Source organism: Pelobates fuscus, chromosome 10 (genome assembly GCF_036172605.1).
Source record: "Pelobates fuscus isolate aPelFus1 chromosome 10, aPelFus1.pri, whole genome shotgun sequence".
Lineage (NCBI taxonomy): Eukaryota > Metazoa > Chordata > Amphibia > Anura > Pelobatidae > Pelobates > Pelobates fuscus.
In genome coordinates, this window is record NC_086326.1 from 41,011,296 (window position 1) to 41,031,857 (window position 20,562).

General features: G+C 47.1%; 1 protein-coding gene across 1 annotated transcript in view; it reads right to left on the minus strand.

The window, feature by feature from the left end:
• Nucleotides 1-9,550: 9,550 nt before the first annotated feature.
• The window catches only part of LOC134575735 (uncharacterized), a 35,641-nt gene continuing 24,629 nt past the window's right edge, over nucleotides 9,551-20,562 (minus strand). Inside the window, exons 8-9 of the mRNA XM_063435120.1 lie at nucleotides 14,667-14,904; nucleotides 9,551-11,333 (exon numbers count right to left, since the gene is read on the minus strand). Of these exons, the coding sequence (XP_063291190.1) occupies nucleotides 11,032-11,333; nucleotides 14,667-14,904 (540 nt within the window). The 3' untranslated portion in view covers nucleotides 9,551-11,031. The remainder of the gene's footprint in view (nucleotides 11,334-14,666; nucleotides 14,905-20,562) is intronic.

Here is a 20,562-nt window from a genome sequence, read left to right on the forward strand (position 1 = left end):
ACTCAACCCTTTGCTCTCCTTCATCCACCTTAGTGTCATTTAGCAGTTTATTTTCTTTAATTGCCCACTGCAGCTTTACATCATGCAGGATAGGGAGGATGGGCCTGCAGGTCCCCCTGGGGACTTCCACTCAGACAGTGCTGAGGGTGCTATGGCCTCCCAGGAGTTTCAGGCCATGCTGGAAGCCACTATGGCCTCCTCCATTCAGAAGGCTATTGCCTCGGCCATGGGAGCTGTTACTACTTCTTTTTCACAATCAATGCACTCCCTGGTTTTGCCTGCTCTGGCCTCCCCCGCCCCTACGGGCGTGGGGTCCCCCTCCCCTGCTCAGACTGTGCCTGGAGCCCGTAAGGCAAAGGCCAAGTCCAAACACATCGGCTCCCACTCCTCGATTCAGGTTCTACCTGCCATGACTGACACGCTTGAGGCGGTCACAGATGGCGCGCACCCCACGCGCAAAAGAGCCCCTGGCCGGGCTAAAAAGGCTAGATTATGGAAACGGGCTAGAGCCCTTGATGATGGGTCGGATACCGACCGGAGTGTGGAGGAGGAATCCGACTATATGGAGTATGACTCCTTTGGTGATGATGATGTATCTGGCGAGGATTTGCCCCTTACGGGCGTTAACCCATCAGAGTCCTCCGCCAAGGCCCGGGGTCCAGTTTTAGGCCCCTCCGGGGATGACAACACTATTCTTGATCCTCAGGATAACCCCCTGTTCGACCCAGACGACCTACGTCACCCCCGGTCCGCTGAATGGGTCCCCCCGGATCATATTGCCCAGTATGTGGCCAAACGTATCCGCACACCCCTTTCCAAAGAAGGCCGCAATAAGCTGCGGGCCGAATGCCCTCGCCCTTCTCTCCCGGGCGCTGCGGGTAAAACACCAGATATTGACCCACAGATTGCCCAGTTCCTGGGTAAGTCGGGCTGGAAGCCCAAAAAGGGTCTTGACAATTCCCTGAAGGGATGCCAGGACAAGATCCTGGACACACTGGGGCCCCTCTCGAAGCTCTATGAGCTCCTGGATACTGCTAAAACTGGGGATTCAGTTTTGGACGTGGACGTGGCCATTGGTTGGGTCCAACGGGCCATATGCTTGCTGGGGAACGCCAATACGGCGATATCTACGGAAAGACGTAAGGCGATATTATTAAAAATCGACCCTAAACTGGCCACTATGACTGTGGCGGAGCCTGACCCGACAGAAGAGGGTTTACTGTTTGGTACCTCCTTCGTTAAAGACATGGGGTCGTATGTCAAGACCTTCACGGCGATTGACAAGGCGCAAGCTAGCATGAAACGTGTGTTCGCGCCTAAGGTTTTTGGAGGGGCCGGGCGTAGCAGGAACCGTCCACCCGGCCGGGGTTTCCGAGGCGCATTTCGCGCTACCAGAGGTTCCTTTTTTCCCTCCCGGGGATTTCAAGACCAAAGAACCCCTCCCTTCTTCCCAGCCAGAGGTCGAGCTTGGGGCTCCAGATACCCCCGCAGCGGTGCCACCAGCAGACGTCCTTACGGTGAGTACCCTTTCTTTCCCTCCCGTTCAGGTAGCAGGGAGGCTGGCCTTATTCTACCGAGAGTGGGCGAAGCTCACCTCGGATGCTTGGGTTCTGCAGTGTGTAAGGGGGTATCGCCTAGATTTTGTTTCAGTGCCTGTCCAGCTTTATTCCCCCAGAGAACTGTCCCTTCCACGGGAACAAGACGAGATGATCTCCGCGGAGGTCGGAGAGATGCTCTCCAAGGGCGCTATAGAGGAACTGCCGTTCGCCGCCAAGGGCTTTACGAGCAATCTGTTCCTAGTGCCCAAGAAAGGAGGCGGAGTTCGCCCTGTAATAAATCTTCGTCCCCTCAACGCCTTCCTGCGTTACCAGCACTTCCAGATGGAAGGTATACACTGCCTCAGGGACCTTCTGCGCCAGTCGGACTGGCTCGCCAAACTAGACCTGAAGGACGCTTACTTCACGGTCCCCATTGCTCTAGAATTCAGAGATTATCTCCATTTCACATGGCACGGGCGGCGTTGGCGTTTCACCTGCCTGCCTTTCGGTCTCTCTTCGGCCCCCTGGTGCTTCACCAAGCTTCTGAAGCCGGTGGTGGCGTTCCTCCGTACCCGAGGGGTTCGCCTCATTGTTTACCTGGACGACATTCTGATTTTGTCCCAATCGAAGGAGGATCTCCTTCTACACCTGGAATGGACTACCGCCCTGCTACAGGAGTTGGGTTTTCTGATCAACTGGGACAAATCGGTCCTGGATCCCGCCCAGTCCATAGAGTTCCTGGGGTTCAGAGTGGACTCCGTCCAACAGTTCCTGTTTCTACCAAGTTCCAAAGTGAAAGCCATTCAGAAGGAGATTCGAAGAGCTCTGCGTGTCGCAGACTTGTCCATCAGACAGCTGGCGAGAGTAATTGGCCTTCTCGCGGCCTCTATTCAGGCGATCTTCCCGGGCCCACTACACTACCGGGCCCTCCAGCGACTCAAGGGGTCACACCTTCGGTCAGGTCACTCCTACGAGTCTCGGATACGCTTGGACGCAGAGTCCAGAGACGAGCTGGTGTGGTGGTTAGCACACATGGAGGCGTGGAATGGGAGAGCCATCTTCGGCTCCATCCCGGACGTGGTGATCGAATCAGATGCCAGCTTGCACGGCTGGGGTGCTCGTTGTGGCGACGTTTCCACAGGAGGCAGATGGTCCGACGTGGAGAAATCGTTGCACATCAACTGTCTGGAACTCCTGGCTGGGGCTTTCGCGATCCGCAGCCTTACCCCAGGTCGGGCGAATTGCTGCGTTCTCCTCAAGATGGACAACGTATCAGCGGTCCGCTACATAAACCACCTGGGGGGTACGAAGTCCAAGATGTTGGCAATTCTGGCGAAAGATTTCTGGCAATACTGCCTCTTCAACAACGTTTCGGTAACAGCGGAACACATCCCGGGACTAGACAATTCAGGAGCGGATTGGAATTCCAGACACTTAAGAGACTCTGGAGATTGGCGTCTACACACTTCGGTGTTCCAGAGCCTGGACATGTTGTGGGGAAAGTTCCAGATGGATCTGTTCGCATCTCGACTGAACACTCAGCTACCGAAGTTCTTCAGCTGGAGGCCGGATCCGGCAGCGGTGGCGACCGATGCCTTCCTTCAAGAATGGCCACGGGGTCTGCTATACGCTTTCCCTCCATTCAACATGATAGCGCGCACGATCTCGAAACTGGTTCGCCACGACTGTCGTGTAGCGCTAATCACCCCGCTTTGGAGATCTCGACCATGGTTTCCCCGCTTGATGGAGTTGTCGATCGATTATCCTCGGTTGATTCCAATCTTCCAGGACCTCCTTCTAGACCCGGATGGGAGCCCACACGAGCTAATATTACAACACCAGCTACCCCTGATAGCGTGGTTCCTTTCAGGGGACCTTGGATTGTCCCAGACGTTCCGCAGACAACTCTCCTACTCCTCGATAACGCTTGGGCCCCAGGCACACGAACTGCCTATCGAACTTCATGGAGATCTTGGTCTGGTTGGTGCTTGGAACGGGCAGTGGATCCCGTATCTGCCCCTTTGCCTTTGATCCTAGAATTCCTCACGTCCCTGTTTGACTCAGGCAAGGCATACCGCACGATTAACCTCTCCCGCTCGGCTATCTCGGCCGGACACAAGGGTTTGGATGGTTCCCCTGTCGGCAGGCATCCTTTTGTATGTCGTCTTCTCAAGGGTATCCGCCTTGCTCGTCCTCCTCGGCCTCGCTTCTCTGCCTTTTGGGACGTTAACATGATGTTGCAGTTCCTCTCCTCATGGTACCCTAATCAGGAGCTGACTTTGAAACGTCTGTCATCCAAGTTGGTGATGTTACTCTGTTTGATCTCTTGCAAGAGGGTCTCTGACGTCAGGGCCATGGATTGGGACGCCATTGCATTCACCCCAGAAGGTGTTACTTTTGATATATCCAGGAGGACTAAATCTGCATCCAAGTCTTTTTCGTATCCCAGGTTTCCTGGCTGTCCGGCGCTCTGTCCGGTGGATTGCCTCAGAGTTTATCTGGATGTCACGAGTTCCCTTCGCTCTGCCGATCTACACGATTTGTTCATATCTTTCAAGTCGCCTCATCGACCGGTTTCTACACCTACCCTGGCACGCTGGATACGTGAACTATTATCCTCTGCGGGTATAGACACCTCTGTGTTTACGCCCCATTCTGTACGAGGAGCGATGGCTTCTAAAGCCTCCTCAGTCGGGTGTCGTCTGGAGGATATCATGCGGGCGGCAGATTGGTCCAGAGAATCGACTTTTAGAGACTTCTATTTCAGACCTATTGAACACATCGCATCTCGAGTAGTTGCACAGCTTTGAACTTGCATAATATGAGCCTCCGTGTCTTTAATAAAATTCCCAGATTTTACTAGTAACATGACGTAAAGTCATGATTTTATTAAAGACACGGAGGCGAGTATTATTCCCTCCCGCCCTCCCGGTGTGGAATGGGGATACGAGATGCTTGAGACTCTACGGGTTTTTTACTGTTCAATTAGGTATGTATTGATTATATATGTTTATTTATATGATTGGATGGTTTGGTACGTCTTATTATGTTTACTAATTATTTATCTTTTGTATTTCAGAATCCAGTTTATTGTTTGTGACTCCTTACAATGCTGTTTGGTAAGTCTACAGTTTTGAGTCTGGAAATTACCATATTTCTCTGTCTTTTTTAGCTTGATGTTGTCGCATTGTTCCTGTTTCCTGTGCTGATCAAGTAGGACATCGTTCTTCTTACCTGGTCTTCGGTTTTCGCAAGAAAGAGGGGGATTGTGGGAGACACAGGACTTATATAGCCACTTCCTCTACCATGTGATTGGCTACCCGTTATGCCTATACAGTTTTTCTTTCATTTTTGACAATATTTATATTCCTCTATCTTTGCTGCTGAGGAAATAAAGAAAGAGTTATGCAAAATACTCGCCTCCGTGTCTTTAATAAAATCATGACTTTACGTCATGTTACTAGTAAAATCTGGGAATTTTGCTGCGTCTGGCCTTGCCTTGCTCCACCTCCATGGCTGAGATGATCAATCTTGATGATTTCAGCCAGCTATTCTGCATGCGCGGCAAAATGCTGGGCTGTGCCTATCAGTATCTCCTCATAGGCATGCATTGAATTAATGCATCTCTAAGGGGAACATTCAGCGCCTCCATGCAGAGTGTGGAGGCACTGAATGCCAGTGCTGCACACTGTGCAGCACTGACACAGGAAACCCCTCTATTGGTTGACTGCCACTAGAGGTGTTGTTAGGCAGCAATGTAAACACTGCCTTATTTCAGAAAAAGCAGCGTTTACATTGAAAAACCTGCAGGCACAGGCTGTAGACACCAGTCCAGAACAATTAAATTAAGCTGCAGTAGTTCTGACTATGGTGTCCGTTTAAGGAATATAATACAGGTCTGTACAAGGTTGTAGTGCATTCTCAAGCTCACTGAAACAGTGTATAGTCTCACTCACTGAGGGTATCCTTAGGCAAGTCTCTTTCCTGTGGGAATCCCCAATGATGTAATTTAAATGGGTTTAAATTTTGTGTAGCTCTTCATGAGTATTTAACTGAGCTATTTACCTTCCCATAGAATACTATCTGGAAATCCCCTGAATAATCACAGGACATACTTGACATTCCATATATATTTTTTTTATAATCTACAGAAATTTATTATAAGCTTTTTTTCCACAGTGAGCTTGTTGACTCTCGCGCAATTGCGAAAGTCAATGCGGAGGTCAATGTAAGCTGCCGGATACCCTGGGCATGCGCGTCATTTCACACACATGCACAGGAAAGGGCAAAATATATATTTGTCTTGTTTTATTTTTAAAATCTTGTTGTCTTGTTATATACTCACTTTCCATACATTTAATACCATGCAAGTAAATTGTCTTAATTCCTCTGCTGATATTATCCTTGACAAATGTATTGCATTTTGCATACACAATAGTCTATTTAAAAAATACAAAATAACAAAAAGACCCACATAAGATGCTTACATTGTCACAGATAAAGGTAAATAAAGGGTTAAGTCCTCCCGCGTCTGACAGGGTTAAAAGTTAAATTCTTCACTCCTGCTTCTGTCAGCAGTTTTTGCAGTACATTCTTCATGAAATTTTCCTTTTTGTTAAACTTGGTATTCCAACATAGCTTAGATAAGATGTTCCCAAGTAAGCCATTGTCCCTTGTTTTCACGCAGACATGCTCAGTAAAAAGTAACTGTTGCTTCTTTTTATGTACACATGCGCAGTAGACTAATGCTAAAATAAATATGCAATGCTCTTCCAATTAAAGATGAGATGATATTTGAACTACAACTGAGTAAGTCTGTGGTATTTATTGGTTCTGTCGAGCCCCCGAACACCTAATTAGGAGCCTCTGGTTTTCTCTTAGATGATTTATCCAACGTAAATTTCTATATCAACATTTGAAGTCACTGCACTAGTGACTAATCCACAGACTGTGCAGGGTCTGCCGGGAGCCCTCAGCAAACCAGGAAATGGCATGGTCTGTCTAATGCTCACTAATTTTCTGTCGCATTGCTGAGTCTATTTCATAAAGCATACAATATGGATGCAGCTATGATTTCTGGGAGTTGTAGTTACTATTGTCAGTGTTCAACCGTAGAAAACTAGCAGCTGGACCACAATATTTTTGGCTACACAAATAAAGATGCATTTTGAGCCCCCCGCCTCGCCAACCAAAAATATGTTTTCACCTGTGTGTCTTGTAACCCCACTTTTGAATATCTTACCTCCTTTAGTGTATTTTATTCACCCTTTAGTGTGTCTTACACCCCCTTGTGTGTCTCTTACAGCCCACCTTAGGTATCTTGATTTCTCCAGCCCTTTGTGTGTTTCTCTTCCCCCCAGCCCTTTTCTGTGGATCCACACCATCAGCCCTTGTTGTGTCCTCTCACTGGGCCCGAAGGCCCTTTTTATTTCCTCCCAAGACATATAGACATAGATATATGGCAACACACACAATCATATAGGCACAGTCACAGACATAATTATTCAGGCACACATTTACAGAGCTATGCAGACACACAATCAAACATGCACAGTCATATAGGCACACAGTTATACAATCTACACATACAGGTACACTGTCTTACATACACAGGAATATTAGTATACAGTCATGACACGCACAGACATACAGACACAGTCATACAGGGAAATACAGACATACAGTCAGAGAGATAGACGCAGGCATACAGTGACATACAGGCATGCAGAGACTTAAATACACAGACATATAGTTACACAGAGACATACAGAACAAGGCATACAGAGACATACAGACACAGGCATACAAAGACATACATACACATTTATACCCAGACATATATGTAGCCATACAGACACAGGCATGCAAAGCAGGGGTGGATCCAGAACCTAATCTCAGGAGGTGCACTGGTAGTGGGTTGTAGTGGGGTGATAGGGGCTGTAATTGAGGAGTTATGAGCAGAAGTAGAGGCTACAGGCTGTAGTGGGGAGGATATTGATCTGTAGTGGGGTTAAGGACTGTAGTAAAGGAATAGGCGCTGTAGAGGGGGGGACACTGTAGAGGGGTTAAGGGCTGTAGTAGGGGATAAAAGCTGCACATGGGGATAGAGAGAGGCTGTAGAGAAAGGCAAAGGGACTGTAGACAGGGACTTCTGTAAAAAGGGCACAAGGGCAGTAGAGGGAGGACAGAGGCACTATTAGGGACAGGAGCTGTAGAGGGGGGCACAGGGGCTCTGCAGGGGGGACAGAGGCTGTAATAAGGGGGGGCTATTATCCTCCCACATGACCCCCACCCCTGAGTGGCGGGTGGGGGCCCTAAAGTAAAATAATGGGGGGGACCTTTTGTCTTCCCCCCCGGCCCCCACCCCTGAATTGGGGTGGGGGCCATGGGGAGGACAATAGTTCCACCCCCTTATTCTAATTTAGGGCCCCCACCCTCTGCTCAGGAGTGGGGGCCAGAGGGGAGGACAATAGGTCCCCCCTTATTCTAATTTAGGGCCCCCACCCACCGCTCAGGAGTGGGGGCCAGGGGGGAGGACAATAGGTCCCCCCCTTATTGGTATTTAGGGCCCCCACCCGCCACTCAGGGGTAGGGACTGGGGGGAGGACTATAGGTCCCCCCCCTAATTCTAACTTAGGGCCTCCACCCACCACTCAGGGGTGGGGGCCAGGGGGGAGGACAATAGGTCCCCCCCCCTTATTCTAATTTAGGGCCCGCACCCAACGCTCAGGGGTTAGGGCCAGAGGGGAGGACAATAGGTTCCCCCCCCTTATTTTACTTAAGGGCCCTCACCCGACGTTCAGGGGTTGGGTCCGGATAGAGGACAATGGGGCCCCCACCCACCGCTCAGGGGTGGGGGCCATGGGGGAGGACAATAGGTCCCCCCTCCTTATTTTACTTTAGGGCCCACACCCACAGTTCAGGGGTGGCGGCCGGAGGGGAGGACAATAGGTCCCCCCCCCCACTTATTTTACTTTAGGGCCCTTACCCACCGTTCAGGGGTGGGGGCCGGGGGCAAGAGGTCCCCCCTTCAGGTTAGAAGCCCCCACTCGGGTGGCACGGGTGGGGGCTCAGGAGGGGGGACATGTGTTTTTTATTTTTTAACTAGACATGCCCCTACTCGCGGTATAGTAAGTAGGGGCATAATTTACTAATACTAAGTAATCTTTACTTAGTATTAGTAAATTTGGCTGAAAGACCAATTTAGGTCTTTCAGATTTTTAGTAGATAACTCCCTAATACCATGGGAATTAGGGAGTTATCTACTTATTCATTCCTGTCATTCCATTGACTGGCCAAGTAACTTACATTTTATATGAATGTATGTTACTTGATTGTTGTAAGTGTTGCAAATGCTTACAGCTGAATCCTGGCTATGTTTGTATACTTTTTATTTAAACTTGTATACAGTGTAACATTCTTCATTCTTCCACTGGGTAGGTATATTAGTACTTCGGCAATACTGTGCTTCGGAACTTCGGCACTTTGACACTTCGGAACTTCGACACTTCGGAAATTCTGCAATTCCAGAACTTCAGGACTTCGGCAATTCAGCACTTCGGCAATTCAGCTATTCGGACATTCTGAAGTATCCCTATGTCCGAATTGCCCGAAATTCGTCTGAATTGACATTCGGAACGAAACGAATTGCACATATCTAATAAAAACAAATAACAGTGGTACAATAAAATCTTACAGCCTAATTGACCCTTTCCCACAGTCCCCTTCATATAGGGCTAACCCCCAACAAGCCATTGGTAGAGTGGTGGTCGTCTTCTCCTTATATCTCCCAATAGGTTGGTGTCTATCTTCTCTCAGCTGTCTTTGTTTCCTATTACCGGTAATTCGATTCTTCTGGGTGTTTTAGAAAGTCCGTCTGTATTGCGTGACACACTTTCGTGAGTTGCACACCTAAACTTCCACAAAAATGGGCGTAATGTTGCATTTATTTTAAAACACCAAGACATTTTAATACATAAAACTGGGCATAAAAAATAATTGCATTTCTAGACTTTAAAACACATTGATAAACTTTATTAACACAAGGAGAAGTCAGGTAAAGCACACAATTTATAGCTTTTATTGAAAAACGTGACAGCTCTTAGAAAAGATTGTAGATCTTTCTTGGCAACACACAATGCATACACCAGGTTATTTACTAACGTGTGTATTACTGGGAATTCAATGTGTGCTCAAAATGAAATTAAACTTTAACATGACTTTTTCTATTCTTAACTATAATTTGAAATTCACGTGGCATTCCTGACAATGCACACATACTCAGTTACCCTGTAAGATTTGCATGACTGATAAAAGTGGTGCATAATTCCTGATTTACAGGGCTATTTACTAAACTGATAATTGCGTGGATCTGCAATGTGAATTTAAAGTGAATTTCAAAGTTTAGACTACAAAAAGCCAAACTGGAAGTATAGCCGGTATTTCAAATTCACCTACTTGACCATAACTTTAAAAATAACTTTGAATTCACTTGCAGGGTTTAATAAAGTGAGAATTTCTGGGAATTCAAAGTAAATTTCAAAATTCAGACCAGACTAGCCAAATTAGACAAAAAAAACCTCAAATTTTCGGTTGTGGCTATTTTGGCCTTAAATTTAAAATTTCACTCTGAATTCTCGATTTAGGGAATGACCCTGTTTGGATTCCCAAATTCTCAAACCCTGCCAGGGATTAACCATTTTCCTGACTTGTGTTTCCTTCAGTGCGGTAAAAAAAAAATTGATCTCTATTGTCAAATCTAAAACGGTTTTATTCTCCTTTGCTTTAAACATGTTGCTTCCTCTCTTTGTGTAGAAAATAGATACCAGTAATTTCTCATGAGAAGGTAAATACATTTTATGTCATGTTCTAAACGGTTACTAACTTACACAGGAAACCACCTGCATTCCTTTTCACGAAGCTCCGGAACTGTCGTATTTAATATTTTATTCTGTAGATATACCCAGCCCTTACTGATACAATAATACTTCCTTCAGTGCTGAGGATTCTGGGATGTTTCTTGGATCCACAATTAATACCCATAACACATTCATTGCCCTTTTTACGTGTTTACCATTGGACTGCATTACATATATTGTTTTAAAATATAACACACATGAGAATTACTGTGATGTAAAATTTCAACAATATAAACCATTGTCAGCTGACAGTTATAGAGGTAACACTGTGACAAGAAGCGCTTGGATGTTGTCATTGACTTTGACCATAGGTCCTGCTAGTAACTCAGACCGTTATCCCTATATCAGTTCTCCTGCAGACGGAGGGGTCAGATTATAACCCCGTGAAGGGAAGAGAGTGGCAAGCACCAAATCTGTGTAAGTGCGTGTCACACTTTTGGTGAGCTGTTGTGGCACTTCACATCATCTTTTCACTATGGACTTTGGATAGGCCCAGCCAGAGAGTTGCTCAGCATATAAACCCCTAAGTGTGGGTTTTGATTTTATGTGGGGAGAGCAATGTAAATACCACTCTGTCACTCCACAGGGGCAAGAGGACAGATACAGTTGTGTGTCTTCGCAAGAGCAGTATAATCAATAAATCCATGTACGTCACTAGGGGTAGGAGAGTAGACATGGCTTGGGGCTTCCAATGCCATGTGCACATCTTCTTCACCCTTCGGTTGTTGCGTTTCCTGGATTGGGAAGCTTAGATGAGTATCAACAACTTGCTTAGGGGTGCGGACACAAACTTTCGCAGCCTGGGGTAACACCAGCTCAGCTTTAGGGCTGGAATATATGTTGATAATGCTGTGTTCATCTGGGTTGTTTCTGATGCCTGCAGAGGAAGAACATGTTGAGAATAACATACACATTAATATATAAATTAGGATAACACCCTGTGTAGGTAGATATGTATTGTCCCTAACTATTCACTCACAATATATACATTAACCCAATACTCAGTGACATGAAAACACTACTCAATTCTCCTAAACATCTTCTCTTGTATACAGCCTTATATCTCTGCAGCCTAGATATTGGTAGCTCCACCTAGTGTTTAGAAGTGTCAGGCATAGGAAAAAATATCAAGACAAAGTAGTTCCTATGTTGTGTCTGTCAGAGGCATTATTAGAAACCACAGGGCCCCGGTGTGACAAATGCCCTGGGGACACCCAATATGTCTCACCCCCCCATGTGTAACGTTCAGGTCCCCCAGCCCCTCCATGTCTCTAATTCACGCCCCATAGGGTGAGTGTGGCATGGTTGGGGGGATGAATATGATGGAATTGGAGGGGCTAATGGAAAGGGGGCGAGTGTGACAGAGTGATAGAGAATGAGTGCACATTGTCACACAGGCGAGTGTGACAATGCTATAGAAGGTGAGTGTAATAGGGTGAATATGGCAGAGCGATGGGAGGTGAGTATGGCATGGGTGAGTGACAGGGTTGGGGGAATTATTGTATGTGGGGCAGGGTAAAGAGGGGTGACAATGTGTGTGGTGAGGTTACACAGACATACAGATGCATACACTGACACACATGCAGATAAAGAGACACACACTGACACACATGCTGATACACACCATATAACACATCCAGGTACATACTTGGACACTCATACAGATACAGACGCATAGATACACACACTGACATACATGCTGATACACACCATGTACCACATACAGGTCCATACTTGGACACACATGCTGATACACAGACACACATACAGAAACAGACGCACAGATACACACACTGACACACATGCTGGTACACACCATATACCACATACAGATACATACTTGGACACACAAACTAACACACAGATACACAAACACATATATACACACAGAAACACATGCAGATACACAGACACACAGAATGACATACATTGAGATACACAGAATGACACTCCTACAGGTACAAACACTGACACACGTGCAGATACACAGACACACACTGACACACAGATACACATACAGACAGATACACAGACATTTAAGGACAAACATTCATATACAGAAAATGACACTCATACAGATACAGTGACACACATACAGATACACATACAGACACACATGCAGACAAACAGATACACATACAGACACACACACACATACATACAGACACACATACATACAGACAGACACACATACATACAGAGACACAAACACACACATGCAAAATGTTTTTGTCCCCCTACTGTTTCCTACCTTTTAGGTGCAGAAGGTAGACTTCCCTGGGGTCCAGTGGCTAGCTCAGGCTGATGGGAGTCAGAGTTCCTACTTTGACTCCCTCCTCTCCTTCTTCTTCCTTGCGGCTCTGTGTAAGCTGGGAGGAAGTGACCGGGGCAGTCACTTCCTGCCAGCTCTTACTTCATCACAGGGGGGGTCCAGTCACGCTGTTAAAGCGCCGCAGCACTGACCGGTTTGGCTATTTTTGTATTACACTTTCAATTCACTTTGAATTCCCGACAATTCTCACTTTACTAAATAATTCTGTTTATTGATTTATCCTTATTTTTTATGATCTCTCCCTGGGGTGGTTTTATGTTGAGAAATCAGAATAAAGAACAATGAGACTAGACTGTCCAGGAAACAGCAGATTAATTAGCGATTCCGTGAAAGGAAGCTGCTGCCCATCTGAAACTGTATATTATTGCTAATTATAGTAACAGTGATGAAAAATCACTGTGTATGGAGGGAATAACCTGCTTATGCACTGAGTTACAGTTATATAGTCATTCCTGGTACGTATTTACCAATTTTTACCAAAGTTTTGGTGTATAGATCATCCCTTTTACGTTTCACTGCTCTATTCTCTGCAGCCCCAGCCACACCTCCCCTGACTGTGACTGACACAGACTGCATGAAAACAAAATGGTTTGATTTTCAATCCGATGTTAACTTACTTTAACAGTTTTTATCTCCTGCTCTGTAAATTGAACATTGTGATTACATACAGAAGGCTCCTGCAGGATTTTGCAAGCTATTAACATAGCAGGAGATAAGTAATTCTCAATTAAACAAGATTTGCAATAAAGGAAGAGTAAACATTAGATGGCTCTTTACAGGAAGTGTTTAGGAAAGCTGTGTCAGTCACATGCAGGGAGGTGTGACTAGGGCTGCATAAACAAAGTGATTTAACTCCTAAATGGCAAAGAACTGAGCAGAGAGACGGCAGGGGCATGATCTATACACCATTACTACTTCATTAAGCTAAAGTTGTTTTGTTGACTATAATGTCCTGTTAACTGGTCAGTGCTCTAATTGCAATCTCTACAAAAGAATGGCACTAAGAATGCAAAAGGTTGTTTTTACTATATAATTCTCTGACAGTTCAAATGTAACACGTGGCTCTGTTCTGGATCCACTTCTCTTTGATCCTACTTGAATCAAGTTTACTTGGCTTTCAACCTTGTTACAACCCCCTGGCTGTCAATCAGACAACCTGTCCTGTTACTTCCTGGTTGTTTAATTTCAGTGGAGTTAAATGCAAGAGGCAGCAATTACTCGGAACTTGCCTTGCAAATACTTCTCATTGCACTGGGAAGTCTGTGATTGGACAGCCACAGCCTGGGCTGGGAAAGAAAGTGTTTGCAAAGACTGCAGATAAGAGATCTGCCGACATTGACAGCTGTTTTCAGAAATAACCCCAATAAAAAAATGTACAATTAAAGGCATGCATGTTTTCATTGGTTGTATATCTAGTTAACAGTGATTTTTAATTTTATTTATTTAAATGTTTTAATTTGGGCAGTGGAAAGTCCCTTTAATCTATGTTACTAGAGAGTAGGTCCAGGCACACAAGATTTCTTCAAAAGGGCAGTTTTATTGAAAATTGAATGTGCAACGTTTCGATCTACACAAAGGCCTCTGTGTAGGTCGAAACGTTGCACATTCAGGTTTCCATAAATCTGCATTTTTGAAGAATCCTTGAGTGCCTGGACCTATTTTCTACTAATATCTACTAAATTGGGTTTTGCCAATCAGGTCTTTGATTTTGACTTGGTTTTCACTGTGAGATTATGGTACCCTAATCTTTGAATCAACACTGTCCTTAATCTATGTGACTGAAGTGATTTACCAAGGCCATTGTTATTGCTTAATATATAGACCTCCTTACGCGTTCTCCCGTTCCCTCTAACAAGTTTTTATTTTCTGTAAACTGACCTGTACACTGCAAGGGGTTTCGTAATTCTTCTTCTTGAGAGACAGTCTCTGGAATTCTGTCGATACACTGGCCTGTTTCTCTTTCAGGTGCACTGATAGTTATAGTCTGTGCTGCATCCATGTACTTCCCATCTGCTGTCTCATTCACTATTAGTTGCAGGAGGGGATTTGCATGGTGTCCATTTCTAATATCTCCCCCTGTATTAGTTCCTTTCTCATTTTGATAACCTGTTCCATTCTGTGCACAAAACAAGGATTACATCAGATAGGGAGATTTCCAGTAGTGTAAGAAGTCAAGCAGCTGTCTCATCGCCAAACACCCCCAATCACCCCATATCTACCATACAAACCTACAGAAGCATTAGGTTCGCCACCCCTAGTTGCCACCATGTACCTAACACTTAGCATACCATCTGCGGCCATAATAACTCATAACTAAAAAATAAACAACTTGACATCATGTAAATGAAGACCTATCCTACCAAACCGCATTGTATGCTCAGTCTGCTGTGTTAATTCCGTAATTGCATTGTCTTATGTGACTCAGTAGTATCGCAATATTGATATTTCTTGTAATGTTTTTCACGGCTTGCGCTCAAGCCCTGTCAACATCTCCTGTTATTACTTATTGTCAATCAAAAATAAAGAACTTTAAAAAAAAAAAAAAAAGGATTACATTAAATATTGCAAGAGAGGGAATTTGGTTATGGAATTCAACACTGTAGCGGAGAGCTGATATCCCACAGCTATTCTCCACTGACGATCCCAGGAAGGCTCAGGAACAAGGCAATAGTAGATCCATAGGCAGAGTTTCCAGCAGGCAAAGTAACACAGCGATATCCCCACAGCAATCCCAATAACTGGACGACACACAGTTTCAGGAACAGAACTCCTGGCTGGTACATCCAGCCTGCCTTTTATTACAACTGTACACAGACAAGCCACACCCAGGGGGAGGCATAAAACAACCAATGGTATCTTGGGTACAACCCACACATCCCCTCCCCTTAGTGTGACACATAATCCCATTATTGTACAGTTTCAAACATAACTTTTACACCATATTCATAACTTCTATAATATTCATCACATTCGCATAAAAATACATATTCACAATCAATCCATTCAGGGGAATAACATATAAAAAAATGGCATGAATCAGACCAGGGGTTTAAAAGTTAGTAAAAGTATCTTTTGTTCCCCCTGGCTGATTGTATTTTAATCTGGCTCAAACAGTAAAAGTAAAACCATCCCCACAATGCATCCTGGCTTCCTCCCTTCTGCCCTGGAGATAATTGGAGAAGGAATCCAATTATCTCCAAAGACAGAGCCAAACTCCATTACCCACATGGCAGACAAAAAGACAGTAAAAGACATAAAATTACATACTGATACATTTAGTACATAAAACACACATTTCTACATATCCCCAGATAGCTTTGATCTGACTGCACATTATTAGATGAATGGCACTCAGATCACACGAATAAGCCTTTCTGCAGGGAAAATAAACAGTTTAACCTGCAGGGCCATAGTCCAAAGGCAAGAGGCGGGCAAGCAGCCCCCTCCAAGGACACGTGGCGAGGTCGGTTTCGCCACACTTCTCCCCTTTGCCCCCAGACTAACAGGGTAGATGAGGGCAATCCATAATACAGGGAGGACAGCCACAATAGGGTTCCGCTACACTGCTCCCCCTTGCCCACAAGCCGGCATACACAGTCTGATCCAACACGGATCGGCTTGGGGATGTCCGGGGCTCACGGATCATTTTTCTAGGTCAGTTTGTCTGGACAACCCGTCAGCATTTCCATTCTGCTTACCCGGTCGGTACTGGATATTAAAGTCAAAGGGCTGCAGCGCCAAACTCCAGCGCAGCAGCCTGGCATTGTCCCCAGCCACCCGGTTCAGCCATACTAACGGGTTGTGATCCGTGAGCAAGGAAAAGGGCTGTCCGTACAGATAGGGCTGCAGTTTCTTTAGGGCCCACACCACAGCCAGGCATTCTTTTTCGATGGCGGCGTAGCTTACTTCTCTAGGTAACAGCTTACGACTGATGTAAGCCACGGGATGTTCTCCGCCATCGGCCCCGACTTGGCTCAGTACTGCTCCCAATCCAAACATAGAAGCGTCTGTGTGAACAAGAAATTGTTTAGTTGGATTGGGAGCTGCCAAGACAGGGGCATTTATCAGTGCATGTTTCAGTTGTTGGAATGCCTGCTCACACTCCGGGGTCCAGTTTACTTGGCGGGGAAGGTTCTTACGGGTCAGGTCTGTGAGGGGTTTGGCCAGGGCGCTATAATTGGGGACAAACTTCCTGTAATACCCCGCGGTCCCTAGAAATGCTAACACCTGGGTCTTAGTCCTAGGGGTGGGCCACTGAGCTACGGCCTCTACTTTGGCAGGTTCGGGCTTCTGTTTACCGCACCCTACTCTATGTCCCAGGTACTGCACCTCAGCCATTCCGATACTACACTTAGCCGGCTTCAGGGTCAAACCAGCTTCCCTTATCCTGTCTAGTACAGCTCCTATATGAGCCAAGTGTTCTTGCCACGTATTGCTAAAAATAGCAATATCGTCCAGGTAGGCACAGGTATAGTCCTGGAATCCATCCAGAAGTCGATCTACCATCCTCTGGAAGGTAGCTGGGGCGTTTTTCATCCCAAATGGCATGACCTTAAACTGATACAAGCCAAATGGGGTGACAAAGGCCGACTTCGGGATGGCGTCTGGGGCCAGGGGGATTTGCCAATATCCTTTACACAAGTCAATAGTGGTGAGGTATTGGCCCCTGGCCATTCTGTCTAGTAACTCGTCTATCCGGGGCATAGGATAGGCGTCTGACACGGTTTTCTCATTTAATCTCCTATAGTCCACGCAGAAGCGAGTCGTACCGTCTCGCTTCGGCACGAGGACTACCGGAGAGGCCCATGGGCTATCTGAGGGCTCTATCACCCCCAGTTGGAGCATCTCATCGATCTCCTTGCGCATGTTTTCTCTCACCGCTTCTGGGATGCGGTAGGGGGTCTGGCGCATGGGTAGTTGCCCTGGGGTCTCGACCCGGTGAGTTGCCAGAGGAGTGTACCCAGGTACATTAGAGAAAGTTTCTTGCTTCTCTCGCAACAGCTGCTGTACCTCGATACGCTCCTGTGGACTCAGCCGGTCTCCCAGTACAACTTCTCCTAAATCTCCAGACAGCTTCCCATCTTCCAGCAGATCTGGAAGGGGAAGGCTGTCACACTCGTCGGAGGTGGGTGCACAAATCGCTGTCACCTCCTCTGAACGTTCCCGGTAGGGCTTTAGCATGTTCACATGGAGCATGCGTCGCCCTCCAGTTCCTGTGCAGGGGCCAATTATGTAAGTGGTGTCACATCTCTGTTCCACGACTCTATAAGGGCCTTGCCATGCGGCCTGCAGCTTATCATGTCGGACAGGTTTTAAAATTAAAACTTTCTGTCCCACCTGGAAGCTACGGTCCCTGGCGCCCCGATCATACCATGTACGCTGACGCGTCTGGGCCGCCTGGAGGTTCTCTCCTACTGTCTTAGTTAGGGCCTCCAGTCGGTCCCGAAGTGCCAACACATAGGGTATGATGGGGGTACCGTCTGCACTCCGGTCTCCCTCCCAATGTTCTCGGATGAGATCTAGGGGTCCTCTTACCCTCCTCCCAAATAATAACTCAAATGGGGAAAATCCCGTTGATTCCTGAGGCACTTCCCTGTAAGCAAAGAGGAGGTGCGGCAGGAATCGCTCCCAGTCCTTATGGGTCTCAGCAAAGGTTCGGAGCATTTGCTTTAAGGTGCCATTGAACCTTTCACAGAGCCCGTTGGTCTGGGGGTGGTATGGGGCACTAATAATGGACTTAACATTGCACAGCCTCCAGAGTTGTTGGGTGATCTCGGCAGTAAACTGAGTACCCTGATCCGAGATGATCTCCCTAGGTAACCCTACCCGGGAGAAGATCTGCATCAGGGCCTCGGCCACTGTCTCAGCGTGGATATTTGTCAGGGCCACTGCCTCGGGGTATCGGGTAGCGTAGTCTACCACCGTGAGGATGTACCTCTTGCCGGAAGGGCTAGGTTTCTGGAGGGGGCCTATGATATCCACCGCTATTCGGTGGAAGGGTTCCTCAATTATCGGTAGCGGATGCAGTTTTGCTTTCCGCCGGTCTCCCCTCTTCCCCACCCTCTGGCACGTGTCACAGGTATTACAATACTTCCGTACTTCCTGGCTAACTCCCGGCCAAAAGAAATTTTGCGTCAGTCGGTATCTGGTCCGACTAACCCCTAAATGCCCGGATAGCGGAATGTCGTGTGCTATCCGCAGCAATTCGGCTCGGTACCTCTGTGGTACCACTAATTGCCTTAACACAATCGGGTCTGACCCCTCTACTTTCTTGTCGGACTCCCGGTATAACAGCTGTCCCTCCCATACAAATCTTTCCCCCTCTGCCCCAGGGTGATCAGAGGTGACTTTATCTCTATATACTTGCAAGGTAGGGTCAGTTATCACCTCTGCTGCAAATTCGTTAGGGGGGGACCAGGGGACCCAGTCTAGGGAAGGGGAAGGTTCTCTTACCTGGACCTCCGGCAGTGTGTTGTAGTCCTGGGTGCGGGCCTGTTGTCGGGTGACCACTGGGTGTGCTTCCTCAGTGATGGTGGGTTGTGGCTCAAAAGCAGATGTGAGCTTTCCCAAATCATTTCCCAGTACCACCTCTGTGGGTAACTGGGGCATCAACCCCACCTCCACCCTCCCTACCCCCGCTCCCCAATGCAAATGGACGTTGGCAGTGTCCAGCCGGTAGACGGCTCCCCCAGCAACTCTGACGGCTATAGTCCGGTTAGTCTTGGCCTTGTCAGCGACCAAGTGGCTTTTGACCAGGGTTATAGTGGCACCAGAGTCTCGGAGCCCCTGTACTGCTTTTCCCTCCAGGTATACCGTCTGTCTGTGGTGCTGGCAGTTATCGGCATGGGCTTGTAGTGGGTTAGCTTCGTGTAGTACCTCCCACTGTTCTATGGTGGTGACAGGAACCGCGGAGCCATAAGCAACTGGTGGCTCCTCCTGGTAGTGATGGGCAGTGGCTCTCGGGGGTGGTGGGGGCCCTGGTCGGATCCATGAGGATCGGTCTCGGAGTTGTGGGCACTCTCTTTTGTAATGCCCCCACTTCTGGCAGTGATGACAGGGCCCAGAGCTAGGTTGGCGGAAACGTGGTTGCACAGCCGGTGGTGGTGGTGGTAGCTGTCGGGGTGGTACAGGGGGGTAGTTTGTTCCCCCAAAGGTTTTCATTGTGACTTTTGGGGCTATCGGTTTCTGTGACCTGCGTGCATCTAGGTACTCATCCGCCTTCCTAGCCGCCTCTGTGAGGGATACAGGGTTGCGGTCTCTTACCCACTCCTGTACATCCGTTGTTACCCCATTATAGAATTGTTCCATGAGCAACATTTGTATCACATCTTCCATGGATCGTGCCTTGCTGGCTTGCACCCAGCCAAGGGCCGCCCGCTGCAACCTACAAGCCCACTCGGCATGTGAGTCTTTATCTGCCTTTTTCAACTCTCGAAACCGCCTTCGGTATGCCTCTGGTGTTATGGCATACCGGGCCAATATAATCTCTTTTACTCGGCTGTAGTTCCGGATCTCCTCATCTGGTACAGTTCTATAAGCTTCTGCTGCCCTCCCAGACAACCGCCCAGCCAAAATAGGTACCCAATCCTCAGTATTGATTTTATGCAAGGCACACAGTCTTTCAAAATCTTGGAGGAAAGCATCTATGTCTTCCTCCGCCTCCACATAGTTTTTAAACGCTTGGTAAGGAATTTTTATCTTACCCTCTGTATTGTTGGTATTTGCAGTGTCCCGTACTGTGGATGGTTGTGGCCTTTGGCGCCACATAAATTCT